The sequence below is a fragment of the Nelusetta ayraudi genome, unplaced genomic scaffold (assembly GCF_046127955.1).
Source record: "Nelusetta ayraudi isolate G7.1 ecotype Tasmania unplaced genomic scaffold, CSIRO-AGI_Nayr_v1 ptg000057l, whole genome shotgun sequence".
Taxonomy (NCBI): domain Eukaryota; kingdom Metazoa; phylum Chordata; class Actinopteri; order Tetraodontiformes; family Monacanthidae; genus Nelusetta; species Nelusetta ayraudi.
The window spans coordinates 1685894-1697756 of NW_027466107.1; the positions used below are offsets into that span (position 1 = coordinate 1685894).

General features: G+C 52.9%; 1 protein-coding gene across 1 annotated transcript in view; it reads left to right on the top strand.

Annotated features, from left to right (window-relative positions):
- Positions 1–11563, top strand: part of plekhh3 (pleckstrin homology, MyTH4 and FERM domain containing H3) — a 31886-nt gene extending 20323 nt beyond the window's left edge. Inside the window, exons 5-13 of the mRNA XM_076038514.1 lie at positions 489–646; positions 2888–3011; positions 3251–3548; positions 4956–5163; positions 5330–5457; positions 6012–6132; positions 6845–7336; positions 7476–7667; positions 8921–11563. Coding sequence (XP_075894629.1) covers positions 489–646; positions 2888–3011; positions 3251–3548; positions 4956–5163; positions 5330–5457; positions 6012–6132; positions 6845–7336; positions 7476–7667; positions 8921–9091 — 1892 coding nt within the window. The 3' untranslated portion in view covers positions 9092–11563. The remainder of the gene's footprint in view (positions 1–488; positions 647–2887; positions 3012–3250; positions 3549–4955; positions 5164–5329; positions 5458–6011; positions 6133–6844; positions 7337–7475; positions 7668–8920) is intronic.
- The last annotated feature ends 300 nt before the right edge of the window (positions 11564–11863 follow it).

Sequence of the window (11863 nt, forward strand, 5' to 3'; positions counted from 1 at the left end):
CCACCAAGATTCTAAACAAAGAAGGATGTGGTGCCAAGTCACGTAGCAGGAAAACTTGATAAAAAAAAAAAAAAGAAAAAGCCGCGGGGCTGCAGATCTGGCGAGGTTGACTGGGGTACGTCTCATACTTCCGCCGCACGAAGGAGGGGGAGGAGGAGGAAGAGGAGGAGGAGGCGCGCCTTTATTTATTTATTTTCATTTCTTTTTCCCGGCGGCCTGAGGGGAAACACACTGACAGGGCTTAGCACTCACGTACTAACTCATCAGCAGAATAACTTCTTGTTTGGCTTTGGCGTGGTCTGTGGTTCCTCTCGGCTTGACCTCCTGGTCCTCGAGTGAAACTGAGAGAGGAAGTCACGCCAGATACGCAGCGTGCCCAGAGTGTGCTACTGCCACCGCTGACAGACTTTCTCTGTCCTCTGTTACTGTCGAGTACGGTCCAGGGTGTCAACGCTCCTCTCTGCATTTCTTCTCTTTTATTTTTTTAGGCTACTGGAGCATCACGGTGTATGGGCGGAAGCACTGCTACAGGCTCTACACCAAGCACTTCAACGAGGCTGTGCACTGGGCCTGCGCCATCCAGAAGATCATCGATACCAAAGCACCGGTGGAGACGCCGACGCAGCTCCTCATTAGAGATATCGAGGTGGGTCACAGATCAGACACAACTGTTTGGTCCCACCACGCTACCCGGAAAAAAAAAATCCCAGGCATTTCTTTTTTTAATCCCTCCTTTTTACATCTGTGACCGTTTTCACCAGAAAGGGGAACATTTCAAGTGCCTGTAACTGACAATGTTTTTTGTGAAAACACTTTCTGATAAGGCCGGTTAGACGTTCATCAGTCGCCGGTGAACGTGAGTGGGACGAGATGCCTTTTGGCCTGATCGCTGCCTCTGTGAGATTAAATCAAAAAGCATTTATCAGCGACGGGGCGTATTTTTAGACCGGGGGTGGGGTGGTGGGGTGGTGGGGTGGTGGGCGCTGCTATTGAGCCCTGCGTGCGAGAATCTCATTGAGCAGACAGCTGACTCGTCATGCATCAGTCAACCCCCCCCCCCCCCCCCCCCCCCCCCAGGGGGTCGAGGAGAGGGACAGTTTTGGCAGGAGGAGGCGGAGGAGGCGCTCGGCGTGAAGCAGCAGGGCCAGATAAGCAGTCGCTCGCCCGGCCTCCACGTCTCCCTAATCTCCCAATGAGAGTCTCTAATCTCAAGGCAAGTGGTTAATCTGCTCGCCTGCGTCTGCCCCTGTCTGCATCACCAGGTTGGGGCCAACTTTAGATTTTGGACGGCAGCGGGGGCCTGGTTTTCAAGTGCATTCAGTTCTTTCTCTTTTTTTCTCCCGCCGGACCCATGAATGCTGCTCCTCAGACTTTGGCTGATTTACCTTTAAGCGTAAACCATGTTTTTTTTTTTTAAATAAGTGATGTATTTTTTCTCTGAAGTGTGAGATTAGGAGGGCTGCGACCCAAAAAAAAAAAAAAAATCAAAGAGAGAGTGAACAGAAGAGGCATTGTGTGAACAGATGGGCTCCCTCTTATCTTTAGAGCATGGATTTATGTTCACGCTTGCAGACACAAGGGACAAGCAGGGAATGCATTTTAGCCCCGTGGACCTACAACCAGAGGCCATGTGTGAAAGGAGAAAGAGGAGAAAAACAAGATCTAAAGAAGGGAATAAGCTGGTGACCCGGTCTATTTATAAAGTCCACCACACTGTAAATTTGCGAGGTAATTTCAGTTTACTAAGCGTCGGCCTGTCGGACGTTTCATTCAGAAAGTTATTGGAAGTGTAAAATCCAATCTGATCGAAAACTGCAAGCCAGTCAGATGATGTTCCACTGACACAGGAAGTGTCAACAACAGCTCAGAACGCACTGTTTTCCATGTGGACAGCAAGATTATGTGCTTCAATTTTTATTTATTTATGCATTGATTGACTATTTATTGATTCAAATATGCATTTTGCTAAATTAAGTTTTGCTACTGAAGAAATGGACTTTGTTTGTATTAATTCCTAGTTCTGCTAGCAGGGCCACTGTCCTGACATGCACGTCATTGGACTATGTGTGATTGTACGCAGCACAAGCACTTCCTCTTTTTCTCAACTTTACATTGACGTCAATCAGCGCTATTAGCAGGAAAGACGTAAAAAGGTCCCGTTAGTGTGAAAACCTTTGCGTCACTTCGACAACCTGCGGCCCTCGGACGCGCACAGTGCTAAAATAAAATGTGTTGCGGTGCATCCAGTACCAACCCCAGCGCAGCATCTCCACTCTCACATTTCAAACACACTGTCACCAGCGTCGTGCCCGCTTGCACCGAACACTTCAAAAGAATGTGTCAACTTTGCCCCACTGAGGAGGGTGAAAGCCCGGCCTGTTTAGTAGAGAGAGAGAGAGAGAGAGGTGGCAGTGTCTCTAATGAGCAACAGGTGCTGGAGGGCAGGAGCGTGGAAGCCATCTGCATGGCCGCAAGGCATCTTTCCACACGGGCTGCACCGATGACACACACACACACACACACACACACACACACACACACACACACACACACACACACACACACACACTCAACTCATTGACACCCCACTGATAAAATATAACGTGTCAGTCATGCTAGAGCTGGTTTCGCCGGGTCATCCCTTGACCTTCCGGGGCTGCTTTGAAAGTTGCCAGAGCTGCGTGGAGGTCAGCTCGACCTCGCTCACCCCTGACAGACACACACACTCAATCACCCTCTCGCCCATTTGAATTTTGGGCCCCGCCTGAATATTGAAGGCACATGTCCGCTTGTTTTCAGCCCGCTTCCACTGCGGGTCTCCCTCCCTCACGCCTGCCCCCCCTCCCTCCTTCTTGTCCCAAGCGTCATTTTCACCTTTGCTCTGCAGGAGAACAAGTTCCACCCTGAGGTGGTGGAGCACATCTACCAGCACAATCCCATCCTCAAGTACACCCAGGGCCCCCTGTACGCTCCGCTGCTGCCCTTCCCCTACGGCAGCCTCGAGCACACGTGTGAGTATTTTACAAGTACGCGCCATCTGTTATTGCAGCTACACTGTGAGAAGCTGTTGCATTTTCACATGCCCCCCCCCCCTCCCCGCAAAAAATGCCTGTAACAAGATTCACTTTAGCGCAGCAATTTTTATATGTGCACATGGTGCTTTAAAGGCATCACTGCAGATTTTGCAAGCTGAGTCTCTCTCTCTCTCTCTCTCTCTCTCTCTCTCTCTCTCTCTCTCTCCCTCGCCCAGATCACAGCGGCAAAGGCTACGGCTCGGTCCGCGAGGAGGCCGTCAAGCTCTTCAACTGCCTGCAGCAGCTGGAGTCGGCGCGCGAGCCCGTGCCCATCATCCAGGGCGTGCTGCAGACCTGCTTGGACCTGCGGCCCCTGCGCGACGAGGTCTACTGCCAGCTGGTCAAGCAGACCAGCTACACGCCGGCGCCGTACACGGCGGCGCACCTGCGCTACTGGCAGCTCCTCACCTGCATGAGCTGCACCTTCCTGCCGGGCGCCGCCGTGCTCAAGTACCTGCGCTTCCACCTCAAAAGGTGAGACGCTCGCGGGCAAACGAAACAGCCGCTCGCCGTCGGTGCTCTGCCTTTAAAAGGGGGGGTGGGGGGGGTTCTGGATCGATGGGATCAGGCCTGAAGTTGCAGCGAGCAGATCCCAGTCCTGTAAACCCTCGGAGGTGACCAGCGGGGACCGGTCGTCTGCGGTAGCAAGAAAAAACACAGGGTGCCGACAGGGGGGGGTTAGAAGTAGGCGCCGGCGCCGCTGACCTCCAATTTAGACCTTGTAGCACGCAAACGCGTTCACATTGTCAGAGTGACACATTCAGTGTTTCAGGCCTGGATTTGCAGGGCTGAATTGCCTCCTCTGTCAAGCGTGCTTACAGGAGTTATTTGCAGCGCTAATCTCCCGCTCGGGGCTTCGCTCTCTGACACCCACGCCATCCAGCGCCGGCTATTTTCTGTCTATACTCCTGCCTTGGCAGCGGCCGCTGGGCCCTAATGGAACGCTCGCATGCGACGGCGATTGGTAATTACCGCCGGCGGAGCTCGCAGCCTGCGTGTTTTGATACGTCTCGCCGCCGCTCTCACGCTTTGGATGGCGGTGGAGGCTGCAGCTGGGCCGAGCCCAGGCCAAGGCCAGGCAGCGGGCCTGGTGGACTCTCCTCCTCCTGCAAGCGGGTCTTTGCTCTGAGGAAACCCCCCAACCCCCTCCGATAGGGGAGGGGCCTGCTGTCAGAGGTTCGGCAGTGACGGGTTGTCTCGAAGCGGCGGGAACTTTTGTCTTTTATGGGTGGAACGTCGCAGGATAATTGTTTCCTCTGCGTCTTTCCGTGAGGCTCAGCTCAGCAGGCCACACCAGGCCGTAATTCACACCTAGCGCAGCACTCTGCAGACCAGAGTGAGACTGCAGGCCCGCCCTCCTGTCCCCTCCTCTTAAAACACGCCCGCGCTCCCACCTACCGCGATCCATGGAGTGGGGGGGGTGGGGGGGTGGGGGGGGAATTGGGGGTGTCGGGGTAGCAGTGGCAGGTCACTCCGGTTCACAGGAGCGGAAACACCTTTTCCTGTTTCATGCACTACCCCAGAGTCAAACATGTTTTCTTTGCCATTTTTCCCCCTCTTTGAAGGACTGAGCGACGTCGAGCCTTTTAAGTCGCTAAAGAGCCAAAGTGAGAACATTTGTCATTCCTCGCCCCATTGACTCCACTGCTCTGCCAGTCCAAAGAAAATAAAGCGCTCTCGGCCCGAATCAGAGAGATGACGCAGGGTCTGTAATAGTAGCGCGCGAAAAACCCTCTTTTCAGGCTCCGAGTCACCGTTCAGAATCAGATCTTTTTTTTGTTCCCCCACTTTTAACATATTGAGGATTTAATATTTCCTGGCAACCGCCGAGCGCGGTCCTTCTGAACGCCCGCTCACACGCCCGCGCCCCGTCTCTCGCAGGATCCAGAGCCAGAGCCCAGAGTCGGAGATGGATAACTACGCGTCATTTATCAGCGAGGCCTTGGAGAAGACCAAGTGCCGGGAGTGCGTGCCATCCTGGGAGGAGATCCAGATGCTGATGAGTCGACAGGAGATGCTGTGCACGGTGCACTACCCCGGCCCCGGCTCCTGCCAGCTGTACATCAGCTCGCACACCACCGCCAGCGAGGTTTGTCTTCCGTCCAGTTATTCAGCGGCTGAAGTTCCCCAGCTCTCAGCGGGACTTTTTCAACGACCACGAGCCCGTTGGGACGAGTCTGGTTGCCCTGCTTGGCGTGTAATCGTGCGTGCATGTGCCTCTCTCTCCCCCCCCCCGACCCCCGCCGCTCCACCAGGTGGTTCGCAGGATTCAGGAGAAGCTCGGCCTGCAGGAGAGCCGCAACACGTTTGCGCTGTACGAGCAGAACGCGTTGTGGGAGCAGCCGGTGGCCGGCGGCGCTCTGATCGCAGACATCCTGACCAGGTTGGTGAAGTGAAGCCGACGCTGAGAAGTCCAGACGCAATAAAAGACAAAACGGAGCAGACGCCGCGAGCTATCGGCACCTCGCCAGTCGGAGCGCTCTGTCGCTCCTTCAGCACGTCAGCTTAGAAAAAAAAATAAAACGACCTGCGGACTGAATCTTTATCTCCACTTGTCGTGGCCGAACTCAAGTCTTCCAGATTACTGGTTTCTGTTCTGGATGGTCAAACATGACAGACACGCTGCTGGTGGGGGGGCGGGGGCGGGGGGCGGGGGGGCAGACTTGTGTTGCTATTTCTGTCCGCACCACCGCCTGAGTCAAAGCGACGTGCTCAGACATATTAAGAGGCCTGTGTTGTGATTTACCTGAAGCTTGCAGCGCTGCCAAACGCAGTTGATTAACAAACTTCAGACACAGAGAGGACGCAACACGTGTGACACATTCAGGTTCTCCTGCTCTCCCGACGTTTTTTTTTTTTGTATAAGCCTGCATTGTCCTTGACCCCTCCTCCTCTGTGACGCAACCCCCCCCCCCCCTCTCCTCCTCCTCTGTGCAGCCTCACCACCAAAGAGTCAGAGTCCAAGTCCCAGTGGAAGCTGTGCTTCAAACTCTACTGCCTGCTGGACGCCGACGGCATATCGGTGGACAGCGTGGAGTATCTGCTGCTCTTTGAACAGGTGACAGAGAGTTGAAGAGCTTCCCAGGGCCTTTTATTGCAGATGATGATGATGATGATGACGATGATGATGACGATGATGATGATGATGTACACTACCAGTCCAAAAGTTTGGACACACCCTCTCATTTCATGGTTTTTGCCGTCATTATAATGACTGTTTGCATTGTAGATTCTCACTGTAGGCATCAAGACTATGAATGAACACATTTGGAATTATGTAAAATAAAAAAATAAATAAATAAAAAAAAAAGTGAATTAGCTGAGACACACATACACATCATATTGTAGACTTTTTAATAATATCCACCCTTCTATATCGCCCTCCTTTAAAGATATTCAGTCGTCTAAAAATGTTTTCTTTGCTGCATAGTTCCACACATCTTGCTCATATATTTGATGTCTTCAGAATCTCAGAAAGTAGCAAAGAAAAGCCCCAAAAAATACAAGTTTTGACTGCTAGTGGGGAAATTCTTTGTTTTTGTTGTTGGTTGTTGCTTTTTTCCCAGCTGACCAGACCACTTTGCATATAAACGATGGTGATTATCTAAACTGTAAGCAAGAACCCCGACTGTGTGATACAGGAAATAATGTTTCCCAGAGGATCCCCCTCCTGCCTTTGAAGCATGACAAGACAAAACTTGAAAGCATCTCCAGCCGGTGAAGTTTCTCACCCCCTGCTCTCTCTCTCTCTCTCTCTCTCTCCCCCGCAGTGCCACGAGATGGTGGTGCGAGGCCAGCTGCCGGCGGACGGTGAGGACCTGCAGGCCCTGGCCGCTCTGAGGCTGCAGTGCCTGATGGGCGACTTCGGCACGCACTCCCCCTGCCCGCCGCTGGATGAGCTCTTCCCCAGCCACGGGCTGGAGGCCCGGGTGCTGCTGTCGCTGAGCGCCGGCCCCCAGGCCCCGCCCCCCTGCCCGGTGGCGGCCCCGGGCTGCCCCGCCGCCCAGCGCTTCCCCACGGGGCTCCTGGCGGGGGCGCTGTGGAGCCACGCGGCCACGGCGGCGCACAAGCAGAGGGTGGAGCACGACCTGCGGCTGCGCAGCCGCCTGAAGGAGGAGGCGGCGGCCGTCATGGGCGCCATCCTGGAGCGCTGGAAGGGCCTGTCGGGCTACAGCCGCAGGGACAGCATGGCCGCCTACCTCGCCATCGCGCGCCAGTGGTCGGGCTTCGGCTGCACGCTGTACGAGGTGGACTTTTATATCGTGAGTGTTTTTGCCGAGCTCGCCGTTCTCGCCCGTTGCTCAAGAGTGGAGCTGGAGGTGAGTGAAGGGTCGACTGCGTGCTTCTCTGACATCTGCTTACCTCCCCCTCCTCCCCCGTCCTCCCCCTCCGCCTCTCCAGAGCTCGACAGGAAGTTTTTCCCAGAAGCTGTGGTTGGGTGTTGCTGCTACATCTGTGTCTCTGTACCGGCAAGGCGAGGCCGAGGCCCTGGAGTGCTTCCCCTACGGCCAGATCTGCTCCTACGGGGTGTCGGACAGCAACACCTTCAAGATAACAGCCGGCGATCGCGACCTGCTCTTCGAAACCACCAAGGTACGGTCGCCCCCGAGCCTTCCCGGCGAGGGGAGGGTGTGGGGGAGGAGTGCAGGACGTGAGGGCCGCTCTATCTGCACCGTTTGTCAGCGCTTTCAGCCCTGCGCACGGGCCAGGCGCTCCTTATCGGCCGCACGCCGCTCGGCAGGCCGAGTGAAAGAAGCAAGCTGTGTGCTCATGATACCCCCCCCCGCCACCACCACCACCACCACCTCCCCCGCCGGTGCCCTGACCCACTTTAAAAACACTCATTAATTCGGGGCCTAAATAGAGAGCACACAACCTGCCCCTGCCCTCCAAACCAACGCTAACCGCTAAAAGTCTCGGCTTCCTGGCAGTAAATGGCAACTGGTGGGGCTGAGTTTTATTGCTGCGGTTAGATTAAAATATGAGGCAACACTTCTCAGAAACATGGACGCTCTTCCAAACAGACCCACCCCCCTCGCCCGCCCTCCCTCCCTCCACCCAGCTTTTCTAAATTTCAGCCGGGAACAACTGTTGCCTTTGACCCGCAAGACTCGCTCGCATCTTCCCACACGGAACAAAAAAATCCCTGTGTGAACTCTCACGGGGCACAAAAGTGTCTTTTATTTATTTATTGAGCGCACAGGCGAATTGAAGCGCAACCCGGGGGATTGAAAAAAAAAAAAAAAAAACTTGTTCTTTTATGAACTTGTGTCCTTGTATTGCTCGGGTATAAGTTTGTTTTTTTCCGCTGAGATTTGAACTGGTGGGCAGGAAGGAGAAAGGAGAGAACGAGACGCAGTGGAGATGAAGGTTCAGCGCAGTTTGAAGCCAGTTCAGTCGACTCATGCAGCCGCTAGCATGGCTAGCATGGCTAGCGTGCGGCTAATGACGGCATCAGGGCAGTTCAGAGGAAATGACACAGTGAGCTGGAAGAACATCGTGCTGAGTCACTGTGTCCTCCTCAACCTGCCAGACGGCATCATCCTCTTCCTCCCCCCCACCCCCCTCCTCAACCTGCCAGACGGCATCCTCCTCTTCCTCAACCTTCTCCTTCTCTCCCATTTCCCCCGCTGTTCTCCTCTTCCTCCTCCCCCTCCTCCTCAGTCTCAGCCCTTCCACTGCTCTTCCAGGGGCCGGGTGACATCATGGTGGCTCCGCCCGCCTGCAGACGGTTGCCAGACCGACTCTACGACTGCCACCGGTCTTGACCTCTCACTCTCACACTCACACTCACTCACACTCTCTCTCTCTCTCTCTCTCTCTCTCTCTCTCTCTGCTCGCCACAGCTGACGGAGATCATGCAGCTGATGAACGCGTACTTCAGCGCCATCCACCGCCAGCGCGGCAAAGCGGACGACGTGGAGAGCGCCATCGTGGAGGGCACGGAGGTGGGCTTCCGCCGCATGGCCTCCACGCTGGCGCCCGCCCTGCTGGAGCTGCCCTCGCACCCGGTCTGAAGGGGACCCGCCGCCACCCACCACCCATCCTCTCCTCCTCCACTCAACTTTTTAAAACCGTCCTCTTCCACGCGGCCCCCACGAGGCTCGACCCCCCCCCCCACCTTCCCCCAACAACCCCCCACTCAAAAAAAAAAAAAAATACAAGAAAATCCTCAGGACAAACCACGCCTCCTCCGCTGGGAGGCCGCGGCAGCCAAAACAAAGAGAGCGCTGTTTTCACTCCCCATCCGTGAAAATAAACCCCTCGCTGAGCTTTCCAGCTGAAGGAGCTGGCTGATGGAGGGAGGGGGGGAGGAGGGGGAGGGGGAGGGGGGGTTTGAAGGCAAGAGGTTCTGTTTTGCGAGCGAGGCCAGAAAGCCGCAGAAACCAATGTGGTCGCTGATGAGCTGTCATACGCCGCCCCCCCCCCCCCCCCCCCCCGCCCTGTCATGCGACGAGAGGACCCTCCGTAACGCGGCGCTGCGGAGCCCCTCCCCTGACCCCTCCCCCAAACAATGTGAGACACTGGCGTGAGCGAGACCTTCGGGGAGAGACGCTGTGCAAAAAAACAATAAGCTGACAACCCCCCCCCCCCCCCATGAAGGTGAAAACACTACGTTTCTTCCCCCCATTTTTTTCCTTTCTTTTTCTTTTCTTTTTTGCTCTGGCGTCTCGTGTTTTGTTTTGCCTTTTTCCTAGAAGGCAGTCGTCACTCCTGCACTGCTGGAATCGTTTTCAGAACACTCAGTGACACGCACGCCCTCCCCTGTCTCCGGCACACTTTAACTTTCACACACTCCCTCCCTCCTTTGCTCCCTCGCTCCCTCGCTTGCCCACTCACTCACTCACTCCGTCACTCACTCACTCACTCAGTCACTCACGTGCCCTTACGCTGACATGTTGGGAGACGGGCCGTTTTCTTAAGGTCCCGGCTCAGGCTTGCGTTACCTGGAACTGTTGATGCAGCCATGTGAACTTGGAACTGGAAACAGATGTCCCACTCTGCGGCAAAGTCCCTGCGACCGCCGCCGCCATATTGACTCTTTCACCTGGGGGATTATGTGCGTTTGTGCCTGTGTCTGTGTGTGTGTGTGTGTGTGTGTGTGTGTGTGCGTGCGCGCGTGAGAGAAGCGTATCCTGGACGACATTCAGGGTCTGACTTTTAATTGTGTTTCGAGCAAACCAAAGGATTTTTTTTTTTTTTTTTTTTTTCCCCCACGTCGTTTCTCCGACTAACGCCTTCCGTCGTGCTGCTCGTCTCCACTGTAAATCTTGACATGAAAAACAAACAAACAAACAACTTGGTTAACACTTGACTGATCTTTTGCTTCTGGCAGTTACCAACTTCATGCAGCTGAAAATACCCAAGAATAAAAGGTGCTTCCCTCTTTCACTATACATGTGTGTGTTAAATACACACACATATATACGTGTGTGTGTGTGTGTCTGTGTGTAGATATATATATATACACACAGACACACACACACACAAACACACATATATATGTATCAGACTCGTCGGTCTGTGTCATTTCCTTAGGTTCCTGCTTTGCGATGCTGCAGTTCCTTCTCTGCCCTCTGCTGTTTAAACAAACCTTTTTTTTCAAAAATCAGGAGGCTTTTGTAGAACTATTTATGCAAATTTCTCTCTATTTCTATTTTTTTTTAAAAAACCGTTTGTCTTAAAGCTAGACTCCAGGTGTGATCCGGTGCCGTTGGTTCTGCTCCCGTCTCTCTGTGTAAATCCTGTGTAGCTCCTCCTTCTTTCTTCGACTTTCTGCTTTGCGAAGCCAAAGTTTCCTCCCAGTCATGGGTTTGAGCGCGGACCAAAGATGTATGTCTTTCTTTTTCCTTCTTTTCAGTTTTTCAATAAGCCTTTATAACAACAAACGATCCCAAAGCAGACAGATCCCTCGATTTATAAATGAATGTTGTCACATTTACTCTTTTTTTTTTCTTCCCCCTCCTTGTTGTTTTTCTTGAAACTTGAAATGTCAGACAAATATGAAGACATCCTCTTGTATACGTCGTACACCTCATGTTAATGTAGTAGATGACATTTTTAGGACTCTGTGACAATAGGTAGAGCAATGTAAATATAATTTTAGAGTATCGTCTGCGACACAACCCAGCGCAATAACCAGCCTCAAGACTTAAAAAAAAAAAAAAAGACAAACTCTCACCACGAACGGCCTTGACGAGTCATTGCACAGTCAGCCCTGTCTCTTGTTCAGAAGCAGGTCTTTGCTATTTTTTCTTTCCTTTTTTTTTACTGCAGCTGCAGGCAGCTCTGAGCTTTATGGATAAAAGAAAACAAGAAAACCGCAGATGTTGCTTTGTATTAAGCTTGTTTGTATGCTGCATGGTACTTCTTTAGTTTTGTGTGTATAGTTAATTGCACTATGTGTTTTTAACTAACTTGGAAGTGCAATAAATACTATAAATACTGTATGTAATTAATAAAAAAAAACACAGCACCATTTTACCATATTTAATCTCCTTTTTGTTTTGTTTTTTCACTTCTTTCCGTTTCATTTTCTTAAAAGAAAATTCTTGTGTTTTTCACTGGTGAAGCATTGAAAGACTCGTTTCCAACCTGGCTGTTTAGTTTTTTTTTCTAAAGGTCTGAAGTTATGGCGCCAGGAGCCGAGCGTGTAGCTCTACCCGCCTCCCCCCCGCCCCGGGCTTTTTTTGGTTTAAAAACAATAGCTGGTTGAGCAAGCGTTGCTAAGAGCCTATTACGTTCCCCCGTGGTAATGAGCCTTAACCGGGTTTAGATGGAGCTGCTAC